Source organism: Prinia subflava, chromosome 4 (genome assembly GCF_021018805.1).
Source record: "Prinia subflava isolate CZ2003 ecotype Zambia chromosome 4, Cam_Psub_1.2, whole genome shotgun sequence".
NCBI lineage: Eukaryota > Metazoa > Chordata > Aves > Passeriformes > Cisticolidae > Prinia > Prinia subflava.
The window spans coordinates 44353117-44374326 of record NC_086250.1 but is presented as its reverse complement, the minus strand read 5'-3'; the positions used below and the strand labels follow the sequence as shown (position 1 = coordinate 44374326).

The window sequence follows — 21210 nt, the reverse complement described above, 5'->3', positions numbered from 1 at the left end:
CCTTTATCTTGCTGCTTGAATTATCTGTTGTCTTCCTTTACCCCCTCTTGGCTCTGCTGTGGCACTTTCAGCCTTGCAAAAGCGAATTCCCACCTCTTGTGCTGGTGAGGTTTTCAGTACTCTAAACAATTCTCTAAAGGTAAGAGATGACAGAGAAGAAAAGCTAGCCCAGGAAAAATATGTTTGCAGCAAAAATATCATAAAAGTTTCACCTAACACCAGTGGTGAGAACAAGCAGACCTTCTTTTCAAGTGGCAAGATGCACCAGTATTCTTTGGAAAAAAAGGTATTCTTTGCAGAATAAAATATTGTAACATATCATATTAAAGTGATTAGGTATAAGAAAAACATGCAGTACAAAATTCTACACAGACTCATAATTTGATTCCCAAATTAAATTAGGGAAGCAAATAATATTTGTCACTGGACAAAGCTCAACTACTTCGTGCTGTCTTAGACATGAAAAGCTGTCTTAGACATGAAAAAGGGAAATTATGTATGAATCAGTAAGCTTTTTTAGCATTTGAAATTAATTGTTATGGCCTGTGGTCTTTCTCATCATCTCTTAAAAATATTGCTATTAATAAGATATTATTGCATTCTTTTTTTTCCCCTTTGGATTGCAAGTAATCTGTAATTTTGTAGTGATATTATCTGTTCATGATGAACTACAGAAGGAGAGTTCATCTGCATGATGCTAAGTCTGTCCTCCTCACACACAGTGGAATAATTAGATATAGGAAGAAATATAGTTTTGTACCTTATTTTGGTTTTATTACAATGTAAACATTTATTTACTGACTGACTAAAATATGCTTTCTCATAATTTTTGGACCATAGGTCAGCTGCTCCGTCTGAAAATGTTTCGTGAGGACCATGGGTCTTGGATGACAATGTTCTTCAGTACCATCCTCTTCCTCTTCATATTTTCTCACATTTATAACCTGTTCCTCATTATGGCAGGGAATATGAGGTAGGTTCCAGAACTTATTTTTGTCTCTTTTGCTCTAGAATATACTTTACTGTAAACTTCTTTATTCCTCTGCTTTCTGAATTTAGGTAGAATAGTAATTTAATTGGTTAATTAGCCAAGAGGATAAAAGTATGGAGTCCTAAACTAATGTTAGCAACTGTTAAATCATGGTACTAATGAACATTATATCTTTGGAGTTTTTTTTAAATTTCAAATTATAGCTAAACATTTGATTTGAAGTTAGGACTGAGTGGTTTATAAGATTAAGCATTACTATTGTGCCTGGGGAGGAAGTTCAGAGTTAAAAGTAATTTAAACACCTAAATTTTAGGAAGCTCAAAAATATTAAATGGTTAGTATAGTTCTGTTTTGGTTATGTGCAATAATATTTGCGGATCCAGTTTGTTTAGAATAATCGTAATTTTTTTCCCATAAGGTGCTCTGAACAGAGCAAAATTGTGTTTGGCAGAGGGATGAACAGCCATCTATTATATATGGATTCATTTTAAATGGAGCTCTTTATATTATTTTTCTGGCTTAAGACCTACTTTTTCCTATTATCTCAAAATTAACACTAATTTCATCTGTTGATTTTCCTGAGAAAACCTATGTTTTTAGTAATCTAATATGTACAAAATGAGTTCATTTGACAAAAACCCCACAGCAATGTTGTTTGTGAAAGGCAAGATAGCATCTGAAGACTTCTCAGCAAAGAATAAGAAATACAAAGTATTTATGAGTTGAAGAACAGTGCAAATAATTAAATTCCTAGTTCCTACCAGAATATCAGACCCATACCAACAGACTGATGATGATTATTTAATGTGTGTGTGGTGTGTTACAGATCTTAAGCATGTCAACAAAAATGTGCAGCGTTCAAAGTCCTGTAAACTTTATGTGATGGGACATAAAGCAAAAGGAGGCAGACTACTATCACTGAATGAGCACAAGCACAGAGCAGGTGGGATAATTGTCAGATTGGGACATGAAGACAGAATGTATTGGTTTGAGCCAGGCAGGGAAAGCAGCAGACCCATCGAATGTTTTATGGAACGAGCACAGTAATGGCGTGGTAAATATGAATAGGTGCTCAATAACTGGGGGGATAATTAGGATGAGGAAGCAGGGAGCATTGCAGGTTTCTGGCTTCCCTATTTACGTAGTCATACTATTATTGGTATTATGTTAAGATTTATATTTGGTGTTTCTAATGTTCCGTAAACTAAAACCGGCTAGCTGTTAGACAAAGCATTAAGAATTCTGAAAGCCTGACTCATGTCTGGAAATCAGATTTCACTTGTCCACATTCCTGCTTCCTGTATCTGTTACAAGCTTCCATTAGCTGCACTGAAGAAGAAATTGTGTGGCCATCAGCATCCACATCCATGGAAATAGGCACAGCCTAGTACTAAAATAGCTGTGTCAGACAATGTGCCCTCTTGCCTTCTGTGGGGTGAAGCTTCTCCTTTCCTGGAGCTTATGCCCCAGCTCTGGATTTGTTGTGATTGTTTTGGGAGCCTCACCATAATGTGCTCATGGAATTGCATGGCTTTTTTCAAAGCTGGTGAGAGCTCATCACAGACATGTTGGCTCTCCATTCCAGCAAGAAAGGATATGGAACAAACAGTTCCAGTCTCAAACAACAGAACTTTAATCATCAGTAAATCAGAGCTCTTGGATCAGTCCTCTCAAAGTTGGGGTAGAACAAAGTAGTATTTTTGAAAGGAGGATTTCAACAATAAGCATCATCAAAGCCAACTGCTCCGTGTTGCCTTAATGAAGTGTTTCAAGGAGTACATTATTTTTGCTGAGTAAATGTAATCCTTATGAAAGCTATTTGCTTCACGGTTTGTATTTCTGTGCAAGAGACAGCTCCGTCTGTATCTTTTACCACAGTGCCTTACTGAAATGACTGCCACCAGAGAGACTGGTTTCCAGGATGAAGGTCAGAGTTTGCCTGCATGAAGGTTATGGTGTTTGTGGAGAGAAACTGACCTTTGAGCCTGTGGGCTCCTAGGAGACACAGGCATCCCAGATTATACATCTTTCAATATAAGGGCTGTGAAGCCTTCCTGTCTACAAGACTAAGTGAAAAACATTCTTATTCTGGTTTGTTTTGTTTTGTTTTGTTTTGTTTTCTCCTTACAATGTCTCTGGATCACTCTTCCCTGGGTGCTGGCCCCAGAGGGATTCTCACAAGTTTCTTTATGTCAGATGTTTGGTCTCTTCAATGAAAATCCCTTTCTGGCACACAAGTAGGAAAGTCTCATATCCTTTATTATGCCAGCATGGATTATTACAGCAAAAACCCTTTTGAGGGCTTGAGAAACCTGTGATTGAAAGCTCTGTCATGCAACCATATCTAAGAAAGGTATATTTTACAGTTGCCAAAATTTGGGGTTTTTTAAAAGTATTTTTTCAGGACACTTCACATGTGTCTTAGTGCAGCAAACCTAAAAAAGTGTGAATGTATCCCTTAAAAAATGTAGCAGCAGGGACTATAGTTTGCAGGGAAGAGCACAAGCTGAATATTGTGTTCAGTTTTGGGTCTCTCACTACAAGAAAGACATTGAGGTGCTGGAGCATGGCCAGAGGGCAATGAGGCTGGTGAAGGGTCTAGAGAGCAAGTCAGGAGTGAAGTGGCTGAGGGTGCTGGGGTTGTTTAGCCTGGAATAAAGGAGACTTGGGGGAGACCCTGTCACCATGTACAATGACCTGAAAGGAAGCTGTAGTGAGGTGGGGTCCATCTCTTCCCCCAGGCATCTAGTGACAGGGTGAGAGGGAATGTGCCAGGGTGGTGTGTATTGGATATTAGGAAAAGTACTTCACAGAAAGGGTTGTAGAGCAGTGGAACAGGCTGTCCAGGGAAGTGGAGGGGTCACAGTCTCTGGAAGTGTTCAAAAGACATAGTTCTTGGGGATATGGTTCAGTGGTAAACCCACTGGTTCTCAGTTAACAGTTGGACTTGATGAACATGGAGGTCTTTTCCAATGTTGACGATTCTATAATTATATGTACAAGTCGCTGGTATTTGGATATATATTATACAGCTGTCTGCTGGGTAAAAGTGTGACTATCTGAAATAAAAAAATTGTGACAGATTGGAATGTATCTTTTTAAATTTAAAGTCACCTTTTTTTCAGTGATGTTTCCTTTTGGGTACTTCACATTGTAGGGCACTGATCCACCATAAATAAGGTCATTGTTCTTGTAGTCAGAGCTGAATATCTGGTGACTGTATCTGTTATCAAAATACCATTGAATATTTTTTTAAAAAGTGAGGGACTTGGATGTTTATTTATTACCTTAGGTAATTTAGATTCTTGAAATTAAGCAGTCATTTTGAATTGTGAAACAGATAAGCAACATGGCTTACTTATTAAAGGCTGTGTTTTAAACACAAATGAAAGGAGGAAACTCTGTATCAAAAAGTGGCAAGGCCACGCGGTGGCAGCAAAGGGCACAGTATAAGAAGCTAAATCCCGTGAAAGTATACGGAGATCCTTGCTAGCAAACTTTTTTCCTGGGTTCTTCTGTGTCACAAGCAAATTCAGAGCCCTTTATTTATTGTCTCTTTCTTTAAAGGAATTACAGGTCTGGAACTGTCCTGGGACTTTTCCATGTTTTTGTCATTTATTTGTGACTTTTGTACCCGTGATGTACATACCCACATTGAAGTTTTCCCAAGTGTATTGCTTTAAGTAGAGAATATATCACAAAAAGGAAACCCATTTTCTCCTTTGGGAGCCTGCATCAGTAAACAATGCTTTACTGTTTAACATTACAACACAGTGATGTATTTTTTCATATGACTTCCAAAAATCAAAGTTGTGGCTGCTTGCCTCACAAACGTCAGCTGTCTTGTCTTAGAGGAAGAGATTTTCAGTTGTCCAAAGGATGTTCAGGTGCACCATTATGTAACATTGTAAAGTGTCATTGAAACAACAGACACAAACCCATTTTCTCTTTAGCTGCACATTGTCACATTACTGTAGCAATAATACAATTTGTTGTGATTGTCTTCGAGTGTTGCATGTGTCAGGAGAGAGTTTGGTGTGCATTTATTACCTGTGCTGTCAAAGGTTTTGGTTATTCTTATTAAGCACTAGGAGAGAGTACATCTTTTTTGGTGTAGTTTTATCTTCTCTTACTGTTAATTTCTTTTGCAGAAAAGGTGTGGAATTTCAATGCAGTTTACATTACTTGCATGAATTCCTTAGGAATAAAAATACAACTTTAATTAATTTTAGTTAGAATGATTTATTGAATTTGGACCCAGTTACAATCTGCAGCTGAAAAATGCCTGTAGAAAGGGCTTGCATTTTGTTTAATGAGCTGAAACAAGGAAACAGCTATTTATATATTTTACCCTTATCCAAATTAGTTACTGCTCCTTTTCCTTTTTCCCCAAGATACAGATTATTGTGTCCCTGGAAATGTGTATTTACTCAAAGCTTTTAAAATGCATGCTGTTCAGGATTCAGTGCTTTAGTTTGTTTGATTGCTCATTAGAGTCAAGGATTAGTCATCATTAGCATAATTTTAGGGCAAGATTTAAGGACAACAAAGACTTTATTTACCTACCCATGGTTACTACTCTACAGAACTATGAGGCCCACAGTGGATCTATATTAGGCCCCCAATGTACTTTCATAGCTGTGTCTACCTGGCCATATGTTTTGTGGGTTTTGTGTTGATGTATCCTCTGTGTATGTTTGGTGTAACTGTGTATTTATACCGTAGTCATGCTTAATATTTGGCAAAGGTTACAGTGTTACACTGGGAGCTTCAGAAAGTTTAAGCTTTTGTGAACTGCTGGAGGGAAAGGTTCCAAATCTTTAAGGCCTCTGTGCTGTTCTCAGACCCTAATCCTTTGGGGCCATCATTCTTTCTCAAAATGTACATGGAAATCAGGAACTCTCTTAGAATGTTTATGGCTTCTAAACAGCACAAACTGTGACAGGTTTACATTATATAAAAGTATATAGAGGCAGAAAGTTTATCATGGTTATACAAATTATGGATATAAAGTATTGCTCTAAGAATGCAGTCTGTAAGAGGTTTTCAAGTTAGCATTTTTATTGCAGGTTGTCCTCCCAGATGGGATCCTAAAGCACTGGGGTCCTACTGAGATCACAGCAGCAATAGAAACCACATTTTCGAAGTCACTGTGATTGGAAAGTGTCTTGAGCCAGGATTAATACTTGAAAATCAAAGTAACTGAAAATTCCAAGCTAGTTCATGGGGTTTCAACCTTTACTGCTAAACTTACTCCCACCTGGTCAAAAAGTACCTCTCCATGTCCTAAATCTGCCATATTGCTTCTGCCTTCTCTGAAGCAGACTTCATCAAGCTTTTCCCTCTTCTAAGCCAGGAAATGGCAAAGAATAGAAAAATGCTTAATTTAGATGTAATTACAAGATGATGATTCTGAAAACCCAAACCTTTTAACCACCAAGAAACTCATTCCCCAAACCACACTCTCTGCAGAGAAAGGGCAGAGGAGGTCTTGCACATGACAAAACAGTTGTCATAGAATTATCACAGATCCCGGGGAGGATGGGATCCCAGGACACCAAAGAGCTGTCTTATCCATGAAGCTGTCCCCAGAGCACCTGCTGGTTGTTGGTATCAAAGGCTGCCAAAACTCCTGTGGCATAATTTGCTCTCTCACAATGCAGGTCAATCAGGGGGAGAGCAACGTTAATCGCTTTGCTAGAATGACTGAAATTAATAGGAATATGTGGAGAACACCAAACAGTGAGAAAAAAAAATCAAAGCAAATTTATTTTCCTGTAAATTCTTTTAGATAGCTTACAGGCAAAGGGCAAACCACAGAATCTCAAGTGACACATAACGGTTTTGGAAGGAGTTCTTTGTCAAGATACAGGCAGAAGACACAGCTTGGAAGTTAAGTACTTGTCGTGTGGGCTGACTGAATTAGTCTGAGGTGCTTGTAAGTGTTTAGGTAAGAATTGTAGTTTTAGCACTTTTGTAAAGCCCCCTTCCTCTAAGAGCTTTCTCCCTGTTGCCCAAAATCAATGGCTCTGCTTTCAAGAAGGTTGTCACTGATAAGAGCTGCCAGAGGGAAGAACTGCAAGTGCTGAGCACAGTCAGACCTGTTAGCCATGTACAGCAAGTACAAAGGATGCTGGAGGCTGCCGTGGGAGAAGCGTGGGAGAGACAAAGCCATGTCCAGCACCAGAGGGGTCTTGCTCAAACAGAGGGACAAGCAGCCCTGTGGCTGTGTCCTAGCTGTCCTGTGGTGTTGCCATGGTGAGACTGATGTGACTGTGGGAATGTCTTAGGGCTTTATAGACTCATTCCCCTTTCCTCCTTTCAAATAAATATCCTTTCCAGTGCTAGGGATAAATGACTAGCTAAATGGATCACAGCACAATGTTAAACCTTATGCAAAAGTTAGTTGATGGTGCTATTGTGTACTTTGTATTTGCTTTTTATTTTTTTTTAATATGATGCTTATTTAAAGTGAAAAAAGTACTCAATTTAAAGGTGCAGGTAACGGCTACAACATTACTTTTCTTATTTCATACCCCTCTGTATTGAATTGACATATAGACATTGAGAGTGTTCTCCCTTAACCACACTCTGACCTTGTTGCTGTGGCATTGTCCTGAAGGATTATGTGAAGTGCTCAGCTCCAGCAGCTCTCTTCCCACTTCAGGAACTATGGCATTGCTGCTGTGTTTGTTTCTCATTTTCTTTGCCCATGACACACACGATTTGAGTCCCTTGAAGACTGAAAAATACTTTTCTCTAATCCAGATTATTGAGTTCCAAAGAGAAAAACAAGCTGGGAACAAGTTAGTGGGTTGCCCTGCATTTGCAGCTCATGAGGTGAGGCCACATGTCTGTGGGTAATATCTCTGTGTAGAAGGCTGGACTCCAAGGACTCCTCCTGAGGCCTGTTAGGATTTATTTCTTTTGGAATACTCTAAGCATAGTTTCTTCTTGTATAGGATATCATGTCTTTAGGTCATCTCTTTGTGAACTAGAAAATCTGTAAAGCTGTAATCTGCACTTCTAAGAGGTTTCCCCTTTGCCAGGGAAACCTAAAATTGAGATTTATCTTCTGAGAGCACCTACTGCCAATTTCCATTAGCTGAGGAGCTGGTCCATTACTGTCTTGTTTGCTTTTAGCTTACGGGAGGACGTTGAGAGAAAGACTGTTTCAAAAATAGAAATTTAATAATGAACATTTCCATAAAAATCGTTTTTTTAAGAAGAAAAAGCTTCTTGACACTTTTTATCTTTATTCATTTTGGCTGAAAACCCTGAAGATGCCACGTACCTTGAATAGAAAAATCTGTGGCCCAGCTGCCCCCTTAGTGAGACATTTGCTTGCTGTAGGTGCTGCTGCTGTATTCTCTTTTTGTTGTTGGAACAGAAGTGGGGAGAGGAGCCCACCTGTCCCCGCGTGCCTGCCAGCAGCGGGGTGGGTGGCAGCAGCAGATGGGGAGGCAGCCTGTTCCCCAGCCCTGTCAGCCTGCTGGAGAGGAGGCTGCCCTGGTGATGGAGGCTGCTGAACATGAGAGCCATGGCAGGGAAGAGAAAGAGTTGGAAAGAAATTTTGCAGGCGTTTGGCCTCCCCTGGCAGCGGCGGCGGGAGCTGATGCGCTTCAGACAAACCTGGCCCACGCTGTGCTCTCAGCCCCACAGGGTAACACAGGGCTGTGGTCTCTGCCCTTCTGATGTCCTGGGTACATCAGCTGCCTCGTGTTTGGAGTGACTGCTTGTGTGAATTAAATTGAGCATTTGCACTAATTCCTGACAGATTATGGCCCTAATGCTAGTGGTTAACCTGCTCTTGCTGGAGAGGGCAATTTGAAATATCTTTCTTCACTGTTTAGTAGTATAAGGGATAATGGGAGAAAATAGGAAACCAGGTTTGTTTCTGAGAAAATATGACCTGGATTTATTCAAAACATTTAAGATTGCAGTCCCTCCCAAAAGTACACGCATTCGTATGACAAATTTTATTGTCATCTTGAAAATCACTGCACAGTCATTTTTGTAGAAATGTCTGAATTTTGCAAATGATAATGCATGGCTCCCTATTGCTTTATCTGATGCTGTAACCATCAGTCACCCTAAAAACACAACTGTAAGAAAAATAAGTAGTCAATTGAACAAACATTTACCTGTTCTTTTCAGCAGTTGCCTGTTTTCTAGGTCTTAAAAAGAATCTCTAAATGTGATGTAAATAAAACAGTGCTTTAGTGATTAACCTGCAGGGTTAATGCAATTTTTTTAAAAATAGGATATGATTTGTAGGTGACACCTCTTAATCAATATGTTCATACCTCTATGAATCAGCAATAAAAAATATGCTTGTACATATGAACTTATAAATGTTTGATGCCAATTAAAAATGGACTACCTTTTTCCAAACTAGAATATGTGTATTTTCTTAATAAAAGTCTTATGGGTTTTTTCACCCAGGCTTATGAATTTTAACAGTTTGGTTATAAAATGGAAGCTACAAACAGTTTTTGAGTTTCTAGAAAACCCCAGCTGTATTCTAGTGAGAGAAAAAAGGTTAAAAATGTCCAATGTGTTAATCTCCATGAATGAAATGGATAGATTGGAAATAGTTACCAGATAGTAAAGGGCACAAATTAAGGTGGTAGAGCAATACTGCATCTCATTCCTGCTACTTGCATTATTTTATCTCATACTTACCTAAGTTAATCTAAAATGAAACTAGCAGTATTTTCTCTGTGGAATTGGACTTGAATTCTTAGTCTTCTCTTATCAATGTTCACAGTATGGAGAAACCTTCATACTACGCCCCCAACAGGAAAAAAGACAGTAAATTTGTGGAGAGAGAGGAGAAATTTCCAAGATTTGATAAAGAAAATTTAATCTACAAAAGTACTCAGGACCCTAAAGGTCTTCTTGCTTTATTTCTTTTTTTTTTTTTTTTTCCAGTTGATTACTCAGATTGCTGTTTTTTTCTCTCTGTGTGTCTTTGTGCGAAATCTTGAGTTCTTTAATCAGAATACCCACTAGATAATCCAGGATATTTTGCTTGCTAGTAGCTGCAGCCCTCTACTTTCTTTTGCATGTTAAAAAGAAATAGTGTCTTAGGATGTCTTCAATGTTTTTGCCAGCATTATACATTTTAAGCATTTCCCTACTACACTTATCTATAGGTTTTGAAGTAAATGTTTTTATCTGCTGTGCAATAACAGTGTACAAAGTTTTGAGGCAGGAGTCACTCCCATTCTTTTATTTTTATTTTTCTGTGCCAGAACTGCTTATTCTGTACTTTCAGCACCCAAAGGTACTTTACATTCAAATAAGTAGCCAAAGGACCAGTGACAGCAACTTGAAGCAGATATTTTCAATAAAACATTGAACCCTTGCTGTAAAAAAAGTTAACAAGCAGTCTAAAATTCAAGAATTCAAAAATCATTTTGAATAATGTACAAACAAGTGGTACCAGATGGCACAAAAAATTACTAAATTAAAGAAAAGACCTTTTTTATAATTAATATGCCAAAAGCATTCTCCGTGTTATTATTCTTCAATTAAATTGAGTGTTAAAGCTTTAAAATTAGCATCAAAGTTTAGACAAAATTTGGTTACATCCATTCTTGGCCATTCTATTCTGCAGGAATATTCTCTGAAAGAAGGAATGAACAGCATATTTTAGTATGTAAATGTTTGTCTGTGAATTGGTACCTGTGTATATATATATATACACATAAATGTAGATTCAGAAGAATTGTGATATATTGCTGTTTCTGAAAAACATTGAAAAATACTCTTTTCATTCTTTAGGCATATAGCTTTCCTTAAATGCATTCCTGGCTGTAGTTATTTAAAGATTTTTTTTCTCCTTTTTTTAATTATATAAAACTTTTAATGCAATTCACCATTTTAGGAATGGAAGAACTTAAAAATAGCTGAGTGCAAGAATTCCGAATTTGCATGCTGAAGTAGTATTCATATAAGCATGCAAAAAAGATAATGTAACTTAGGATACAAACATTTTCCAATCCAAAATTCTTCATGGAAAGATTTCTTACAGAAAATCTCTAAGTATAGGTTAGAAATGTTTTGCCACTTACTGATGCTCACCAAGGAAAGTGTAGGTTAGGAATTTATTTTTAGAGACGTTTTTGCTGTAAGAGAATCAGCATGACTGTGTTGGAGAGCACTGCTGGTTGTAAAAATTATAATGAAACATTGAAAATGACACGGTTAGAACTTATCTAAATGGAATCAACCTGTAAAATGAATTGTGGCAAAATGACTTTCAGTGACACAGGCTCTGAAAAGTAAAGTCAAGATGCACAATAGGTTCTGCTTCTTTCAGGTGACCCATTGTAAGGCCTCAAGTCTATCTAACACATAATGGTAACTGAGAACAAAAATTTGTGCTAGGTAACAGCAGCATTTGACACGTACAATTAGTCCTACGGAGATAAATAAATGATAATAGAATCAAAAGAACCTTTACCTAGCCTCAAAATGCTTGTGAGGCTAAGAAAGGGAATATTTCTTTAGTACTCTGCAGTAGCAGGAGGATGACACCTTGCTCTGGTGAAGTACAGAGAGGGAGCTTGCAGGGAGCTTTTGTTCGTGTCCTAGAGGAGTGAAGGCTGGCCCTGTGTGCACTTCCTGGGGCTGCCTGCATGGAGCAGTGTCACAGCAGAGGCACAAACCTGCAGTGGTGACTGTGACACCATGAGTGACCTGCCTGTGCTGTGCTTCCTGGCCTTAGTACTGAGGCTTGCAAAACTGGCTAGGGACTAAACAAAACCAGCAACAACAACAAAGAAATGCCAGATTAGAGACTTCAGAAACATATCACAAAAACCTGAATTTTTCCAGGGCTGAAAATATTCTTCTTAACTTCTGGTCATATGTAGCATTGTGTAGCACTTGGGGCCACAAAGATATCTTCCAGTCTTCCAAATGGTTTTTTCACAGCGTTTACCTACTAGAAGCATTCCATGCTGAAACAATTTCCATATATGCACACAAAAAGGTGAGTGGAATTAGGATAGGAAAAAATTAAGAAAAAACCCCTGCCAGTAAAGTGACACCAAAATTGTATAAGCTGGAGCATAACACCATCACAAGCCATCCACCTATGATCAGTTCTTGTCACTCAGAAGATCTTTTTAGATATTTCAGTTTTGGACTTTTTCAGATAAGAATTGTCTACCTTCTCAAGGAACTGTTGAGTAAATGCTCAGGTGTCGTATTTGCAGGGTTGAGGAAAACCTTGTTTTAATCTATTGCTGAAAGCATCCTGTGTCCAGGAGACGGGGATTATCCCAGGGTATTTCCACACAGTGGATGTTAAGATCCAGGTTCTCCTAGTTTTGCTTTGCCTTATGTTACAGCTCCATAAATGCAACATAAGCATTAAATAAGCAGAGTGCACACAGTTTCAGAGGTATGTCTTGAATACTGTGGCTCTGAACATTGCAAAGAGTTGAATGTTCTTATCTGGTATTACTAGTTCCAGCTGCTTTTCATTTAAAATGAGAACACAGTGAAAATGGCTATGAAAAAAAATTGTTTACCATGAAGTTATTCTTAGGGTTTATACATTAAAATTACAGTAGGCTGGGATAGAGAATTTGAAATGTTTTTAGAATCTCTGTGATTCTTAACCTAAGTTTTCCAATTTCACCCCTTCTTCTCACCTTTCCTGGAAAAAGAAAGCCAAGGAAGGAACTTTGTTGTGTCCAAAGCACTGGTCAGACTTCAAGATTACAGGGACTGGGAGCACACTGCTGAAGATGATTCATTGCAAAATAGTTTAAATAGATTCTTATTTTGTGAAAGTCTGCAATTTCCTGGTGGTTTTTTGAAACAAATGTGACTGTGGTTAAAAAAATCCTGTATGTAAGTCATCTTGTCCATTAAAGGTTAAGAAGAAAGCTGAGTGCATCTTGTTACAGAGAATAAAGTTGTGAAGGAGTATTTAAGACACTGAGAATGTCAGGTTTTAGTTGACTCAGGTTTTAGTATGATTTAAGAGGTCTGAAGTGGGCAAAGTCTAGTCTCAAGAGAAGGAAGAAGGAAGAGAATATCAAATGTCCCATAAGAGAGTGTTTCTGGAAAACATAGCCTTTGAAAAGTGACCCAGTTCCCTAAACCAGCTGGATAAGAAAAATACATGATAAACTGCCTCTTATCTGCTTCTAAGTGACTGATGTCATCTGAGAAGGAAGCCTGGCCTTCATTATTTTATCTAACCCACCTTTCTAACCACCCTTAAAAGGTGGGCTTTTATCTAGCCCACCTTTCCATGTGTGCCCAAATGTGCTGCTCTTTAGTGATGCTTCAGATTCAAAACAAACAGTATGCATTACACACAGAATTAAAAAGCAGTGAATGGTAGAAATGCATTCTTTCTGTTGAGGGTTTTTGGGTCCCAGTGAAAATTTTGAATCAGTTTCTGTTTTCTTCCGACTGGTGTCCTGATTTTTTCTTTTCAGGCTGGGAAATTCAGTAAGAAAAATATATTTTGTTCATTGGATGTTAGAGAAAGGCTTTTTTGGGAGTGGGGTGAGTGGGTCATCGTGATAAGGAAAACTGGGTAGATGAAGCACAGTTGGCAACACCTGTACGTCTCTAGCTGGTGGTGCATGCAGAGATTTTTTTGATTCCATGAAAACTACACTGAAATTGTAAAATAAGAATTAAGACAGCTAGAGGGCACTGTGGCTAAACATTTGTGATCTGCTGTTTAACAAAACTCATTTGCCAGACATAAACTGCAATTTGAAATTGACAGTACCTTTAAAGTTACTCCTCATGTCTTTTGTCATGTGTAGAATGCATAAAAATTACTGTAAAAATGCTGTTTATGTCTTTCATGAGATTTTGAATGAAGAGACAAAAATATACAGAAGTGAGTATTATTGAAGTCCCACAAAAGAATATATTGATTGTAAACTATATGGTTATTTACAGTACCATCTGCACATTTTCAGATGCTGAAATCTTCTATCCATTACTCACATTTGTCTATTTGATAAATAATTTTAAGGAAGTTGGTATGCGTATGTTATACTAAAATCTTTATGTATGTAAATAAGTGACAGATGAGATATTGCTATATACGTCCAAAGTTGCTTCCCTGAGGAGGAATTCAGTGCAGTACATAAAATATTGCTTTTTTAATTTGTTTATTAGTCTGAATGTTTGGGAAACTAAGTAAAACAGTAATATTTTTCTGTAACCTTCTCAGTTCCTTCACACAGAACTGAGCAATATTTCAGCTGTGAGAAGTATCTCTTAGAAATCTTAACAAAGAAAGGTTCCAGACTTTGACTTACTGAGAATGGGAACTAATGAACACACAGGGTGGATTTAAAGTCAGGTTTTGTTGTATTGATTTCCTTGAGGAATGCCTTAGCTCTCCTATGACCTCATTTAAACCAGTAAAACAACCTACTGTGAATTGGTTCTCATGTGAGTAAAGTACACCAAGCCTGTCCATAGCTAAACTGCTATGAATTAATCATTCAGGTGCCAGATAATCCAGTCTAAATCACAAGGTAATCTCTGCTGCATAAGTGATACATGCACAGCTGATGGAGAAAATATGAAATCTTTACAAAATGTGTTTTTAAATGTACACAGAAAAGTGTATTGAGATACATAAGGCTGTGATGAAATTTAAAATTAGTGATTCAGAGCACTAGCTTTTGTTTTCTGGATCAAAATGTTGAAAATCAAAAGATGTATAGCATTATTTTTCACAATTCCAGAGTTCTTGGCTTAATACTTCATCAGGATGCAAAATGGCTATGTATAAGGTTCATTAATGCAAAGTTTACATCTGACATGTCTGAATGTTTTTATCTATGTAAATCACATACCAGTTAACTGCTGTTATTTAATTGCACCATTTGATGGATCATTTATTAACCCCACCTAATTGGGTGTGTGCTGGTAACTGTTATCACTTGTGCAGTTCAGCTGGGATTAGTTTCATGCTGGGTGTTGCAGCTGCACCATGACTCAACTCCTCTCTTTTGTCCCTGTTTTATTCAGGGACATGACACTATAGGTAACAGCTGAGCCAGTTATTGGTCTTGGGTTTATTGGTGACTTGAATGCATGCTCAAGGCAAAGATAAAGTGATTTCTGTCCTTAGGGAATAATTTTTTTCCTCTTTGGGCTGCTTATGGTTGAGCCTATTCCTGATTTCTGGACTTGTTTTTTCCAGTGTCATTGAAAAATGTGTGTCTGCACCTTTAGAGCAGCACTAAGTATATCCTGTAGAACATCTGAATTTCCAGTAGGCTTGCAAGCATTAAATATCCATATTGACTTTCTGTCACCCTACCAATAGTTATTCTACTTCTCTGACTATTGCAGAAGGTATACTTTAAAAATGTTAATTAGAACCCACTGTGCTGACTTAAACAAATGGTTGCATTAAGTTTATTAAATTCATGATTTGTAAGGTTTTATACCATTTTAACCTTCAGTAGTTTTAATTGAAGCTTTCGGATTTTTATCAGTTTGGTTGTTCTTTACTTTCAATGGGAAAATTGTATCATGAACCACAGAAAAGAAATGAACATTTATTGAGGTATGAAAAAATCAGATTGACCTGCTCAGATCCTTAGATTACAGGGAAACTATGCTGATAATTGATGAGAGGATAATTGATTCTCTCATTAAAATCCAGAGTCTTCCGGTAAAAGTAAACTCTCTATATTAATGCTTTGTCAATTCTAAGCTATGTGTGAGGAAATTTAACATATAATGGATTGATTTTCTCTCTTGTACCTTCCTCTGTCCAACAGGAAACTCATTGGGCCCCCCTCTGTCTTATGGTATAAAGATCAAAACAAGGGTAACTCAGGCATTCAGCACAGGGCATGTTTTAAATAAAAGTCCTCCTAGTAGTTCATTCTGCAAAACACATATTTCATAAGTGTAATTTTGTATAATCCCAGAAGTCCAAAAGAATTGGTTTTCCTTTATTATTTAGGACAACTAGTGTGAACCAGGAGAGTTATGGCTCTGCAGATATTTTTTGTGACTACCTAAACCGTGATTTCATGTACATGTAATGAGACTTGGAAGTTGCTTTTGTTCTGATTATTTGATAATCTTTTAACCCAGGAAGCAGTTTTTGTCCCTGTAATAATTCTGTGTCATTACTGACAATGTACTTTACATCTAGGTATTATAAGACCAAATACACCGAAATATTTTCTCTTGCACCTGTTCTTTCCTTGTTTGTGCATTGCAGTCAAAGAGATGGGTTGAAAGGCAGGATGGATCCAAGTCTGATTTATTCTGATAAAAGTCTTTCCCAGGTAAATGAAGACACACAGAGACTGATTGTCAGGCTATATTTTTAATAATAAAATGTTAGAAGAGAATGGTGTGTATCCAATTTCCTGTCCTGTGTGTAGGTGGCATTGATGTGGGTATGAGTGTCCCGTCACAGAGCTCTCACCCTACTGCAGCCATCGATCCTGGTGAAAGCCCTCCCTTCACCCACTCCTAGGATCGAGCCTGCTTCTCACTCCACTCAGCTTTGTCTGGGAAATGTTATTTACTCCTTACCCAGTCCAACTGCCTGAATATTGGGGGCTATTGGACATCACCTTGTTCTGAATATCCATGAGTTTGGCAGAGCTCAAATATCCTCCACCAGAGACACCTGTCCTCTGTTGGTAACACACTAGGACTGAATGATGTACTGAAAGAAAAAGTGTTTGGGACACTTGGCACCCTCAGTGCTTCCATCAGTGCTCATCAAACAGTTGATGAGTAGCGGGATACACCTTGCACTGCTCAACTTCATTCATTTCTTTTGGGTTTTTTTTTTATGGCCAGAAGGACTTCCAGTTTAAGCCTCTACTGATGTCTGTAACAAAAGTGCCTGTATTTTGAAGGAGAAATGAGTCTCAGCTGTGCACTGCTGTGTACATTGCATGGCATGAGCTAATCCTGGAGCTACTGGAAAGAGTTGGAAGGTAGGAGAATAATGAAACTTGTAGGCTCCACAGGTGAGTGCCTTGGAGGCAGAGCACAGTCGTTGGCTTCCTGTAACTTGCTTTAATATATGATAAACAAATACTGAAACTAGTGCAAGTCAAGTGCCCAGCAGCTGACTGTGTTGCAAGAGCATGGGAAGGAGATAGCAATAAGATTTGTGTAGGAGGGGCACAGAGCAGAGGATGTTTAAATCCCCTATACTGCCACTCCCCATGCCAGTGAAGAAATTGAGAGGTAGTAGTCATGTTTGGATTTAACATATTCCTCTTTGATAAGATTTTTTTTTCACATAGAATTGTGTTTCCTTCATCTATGAGTTTCTCACAGCATTTACTAAGACCTTTTGAAGCTGTTTACAGTTATGGAAGATTATGTTATTCCCTTCTGCAGGCATTTGGTGTAAAATAGGAGCTGTTTCTTTGTTTTGCTTATTTTTCCCCCCTGGTTTACTGTATAAAATACTTTTTTTTTTCTGATTGCTGTATTATAATAACTAAAAGTGGCCTAAACCACTAAACTCATTAAAAATCCAGTATTCTGACAGGTTCCAGATAGTTCTAAAATGAAAATATATTATTTGGAGTGTCTTGAAAGAATCTGTCTTGATGTTTGCATTGCTTGGTGTCTGGAGACGTGTACTGGGAAGAAGCAGAATGGCAAAGGTTTTGATGGTCCCAAGTTATTCAGGGTAGCAAAAGTGAAAGCTCACTGCAGAGATACAGAAGGATTTCATAATACTAAGTTAGTAGGTCACCAAAAAATGCCAGATGACAAGATATTCCCTCTCAGGACACAGGGCTCGGAGCTAATATAGGTAGTTGTACAAAAACTGTCTGTGCAAAGGTGAGCAGAGGGCAAGGAAGTGAATGTAAAGAATTACTAGAAAAAGAGCACAGAGCTAGGAATTGCATTTAGAACAAAACAGAAATTATTGGGCAACTTCTCATACCACTAATGGTCCTGCATCTTGAATAATATACATGGTTCTGCTCTCCCTTCAGAAAATAGTACAAAGAGCTCAAGAATGCATAAAGAAGTGCAGCAAGGATGGTCAGAGGAACGCCTTCTATATTACAAGCTGTGAAGTAGACTAAAGTCTATGAAAAGGTCTATAAATTCATGCATGGCACAGAGAGAATTAACTAATTAAACTGTTTATCCTGCTATAAAATTTAGATTATATCAAATAATATCAAAAACATGCTGTGGAACTCATTGCCACAGAAAACTGCAGATGTAAAAGCAGTTAATAAACTCGTGGAACAAGAATATGCTAGAGTTTTACACACAATGTTATCACCTTGGTCAGAGAAAGCCCCTGAAAGTCCTCCCGTCTGGGAGCCTAATGGGGAGGTATCACCTGTAGGGTTTCTCTATTCTCATACTTTCCTTGCTTATCTTACAGGGGTGAAATATAGGGACAGAGAGGTGTTTGGCATCATTATTGTTATATCCTACAGCTTTGGTTGTGTGTGTCTCTCAAATGTTTGATCATAATAAAAGAGATATTTAAAAAAATTTTTATACAGCATTAAGCTGTATAAAAAAACACACTGAAGAATGTTACAGATCACATCTCCAATGTGCCCTTTCTACCATTCTTTGAACACAAAATTGATGCTTTTTGAGGTTTCTTCTAAGTAACCTCATGGAGGATAGATATTGTCTTCCAGATACCATCATGAAAGATCTCATGAAAAATCTCATGAAAAATCTCATGAAAGATAGAAATTCTCTCCCAGATACCATAAGGAGTGATGACCTTAAAAAGAAAATGGGGAAAAAAGTTTATATAGATTTACAAATAGGAAAATCGGTTTAAAATGCTGGCCTGTGTTTATTTACCCATCTGAGATCCTGGTTGTGTTTCTATTTTTTTCTGGGATTCTGTTTCTGTGCTATTCTATTTGGAATAGTAGTTTTTGATTCAGTATGTATTATTTAACAATTGCAGCAAGTACAGGGCTGGTGTATCAAACTTAACTAAATATCCATCAGAGAAGGAATGAATATTTTGTCATTCTCACAATACTGCTAAATACATAGGAAGGATCATATACAAAATGTAACAAAGCTGCAAAAGAGTGAGATTGTGAATTGCTAAAGGGTTATGTGAGAGAGATCTCAAAGGTTGCTGAATGCTTCATAAAGATATTGCAGTTTTGTCAGCAAACTTATGAATTGACTTCTGTCAGACTGTTTACTACACTTTTAGTATAAAATCTTGTTCTTTCCTTTAAAAGACACTGCTAGTGAAAGAAGCATCCAAAACATGTACATAAGGAAGTGAAAACAGAAACCTGTTGTGAAGGTTTTTTTGTGGTACAGCAGAGATAACATTATACATTTCTTGGGGTACACTGTGTATTCTAGTTATGTCCAGTTCCTCCTGTTAACAAATCTGTACTAGAGACAAGGTGTTGGTTTCATTCAGTCTGTCTTCATTCAGTCACTCATACAGCACCTAGCAGACACTGGACTGAATATTTTCAATCCAACATTTTCTCTTCAGTCGTAGATTATTAGCTAAATAAGCCATCAGTACCCTGACACTAAGGAGGGTCTTCATGTTATAAATATCCAAAGAAGGAAACATTGGAAAGCTTGACAGTATCAATCAGCTCCTCTCAGTTTCTCTGACACCCACACATACACATGCGCATGTGTCGTGCAACACATTAAACATTCAAATCCTTAAATTAGTTCAGTATCCATCCTCATATTTGCAGTTTTTATTCTGTTTATTACCACAAATGTACACATATTATGGTTTTGTTTTTCCAGATCCTGTAGGTAACACATTTTTTTGTTGCATGTCACTAGTATAATTTTGGTTTTGTTGTCAGACTTCTAAATGACAGTGAAGTGTCTGCAGTATGCATAAAGCAGCGTCTTGTAATAGACTGCAGGTTCCATGTGCTAACTGAAGATGAATGCGCTTAAAGTTGCAGCAGTATAGCCTGAAAAATTGTCATCCATAATCTGATTGTGATGTGTGCATGTTCTACTTTTTGACATGCCTCTATGCCTGTTGATGTAAATCTTCCATGAAGACTGGTGGCAGTATTATGACCTCCAGTTAGCGGCCCTGCCTGTTACTTAACTGAATGGTATTACTTCAGAGAAAGAATATCAACAGTTCTGCTCCTACTGGAGAACGTGTAGAAAACTTGAGATGTTGAAAAGCAGTATTTCAGTATTGCTAGTGATGTGTACCTGTGTTTTCAGAAACACGTGCCTGAGTCCCAAGGATTACCCAAGCAGGAATAGGATGCAGGAAAATAAATTAATTTTAAGCTACACTTGTATAGTATAAACACAGAGGATTAGTAAAATATTACAGAAGTGCAGATGAAATTGAGGTGTTCTTGATTTTTGTTCTCTTATGCCAAAATGTCAGAAAGCTTTTTGACTGATACTGTTCTTAAAGGTTTAAGAACTTAGGTGCATGGGAGGCATCTCTCTTTGCCATCATAAATTCTCCCAGTTTATGTCATATATAATTCATAGACTTTTGGAGTCAGGACATTTCCAAGATTAATGATTTTAACAGTAAAACATTGCTATCTTTATTTTATTTTGGTATTTAACTTAATCTTTCCATCATTTAATGATGTTACTTGCTTTTTGGCTGGATTAAAGAGCTCTCTGCTATCAATAATCTCCCATGTAAGTACTTGTACAGTGTAATCAAGTCCACTCTTAATCTTTGCTTTGATCAGATAGACACAAATTCTTAAGGCTGTCATTGTAAGGCAGGATTTACAGCCCTCTGATTATCTAGTAGTTTCACTATATGTATTTTTTTCTTTTTTTTGCTGGTGTTTGCCTTCAGAGCATCAGGACCCGAAACAGCACTCTGAAAGTACACATGCTGTCCAAAAATACTTCCATACTGACAAGTAATACCATCATTGAAGTCTTGATAGGTATTCCTTTGCTTATATTCCCAGGGATGCTGTTATCCATTGGCTGTAATACTGCATTGGGACCTTGTGTTTTGTTAGCAGTAATGACGTTCATAGTGTGTTTTTCCAGATGATACCCATCTTGTTTTACAGATTAGGATTCTTTTATTGAATATTAAAATGTTATTTGAATGAACCCATCTGTAAATGATACAGGTGACATAATTGAGCCTCTGCTTTTCGGTATAGCTCTGTGTCATCTGCAATTTTTTTAACAATAAAGTAGTGTTTTCAGATCAATGACAGCTGATC

The 21210-nt window shown here is 37.6% G+C and overlaps 1 protein-coding gene across 4 annotated transcripts in view; it reads left to right on the top strand.

Moving 5' to 3' along the window:
* Positions 1–21210, top strand: part of TMEM117 (transmembrane protein 117) — a 188558-nt gene that overhangs the window by 25869 nt on the left and 141479 nt on the right. For all 4 annotated transcript variants that reach the window (XM_063396600.1, XM_063396599.1, XM_063396598.1 and 1 more), the window contains exon 3: positions 841–973. In XM_063396600.1, the coding sequence (XP_063252670.1) occupies positions 841–973 (133 nt within the window). The remainder of the gene's footprint in view (positions 1–840; positions 974–21210) is intronic.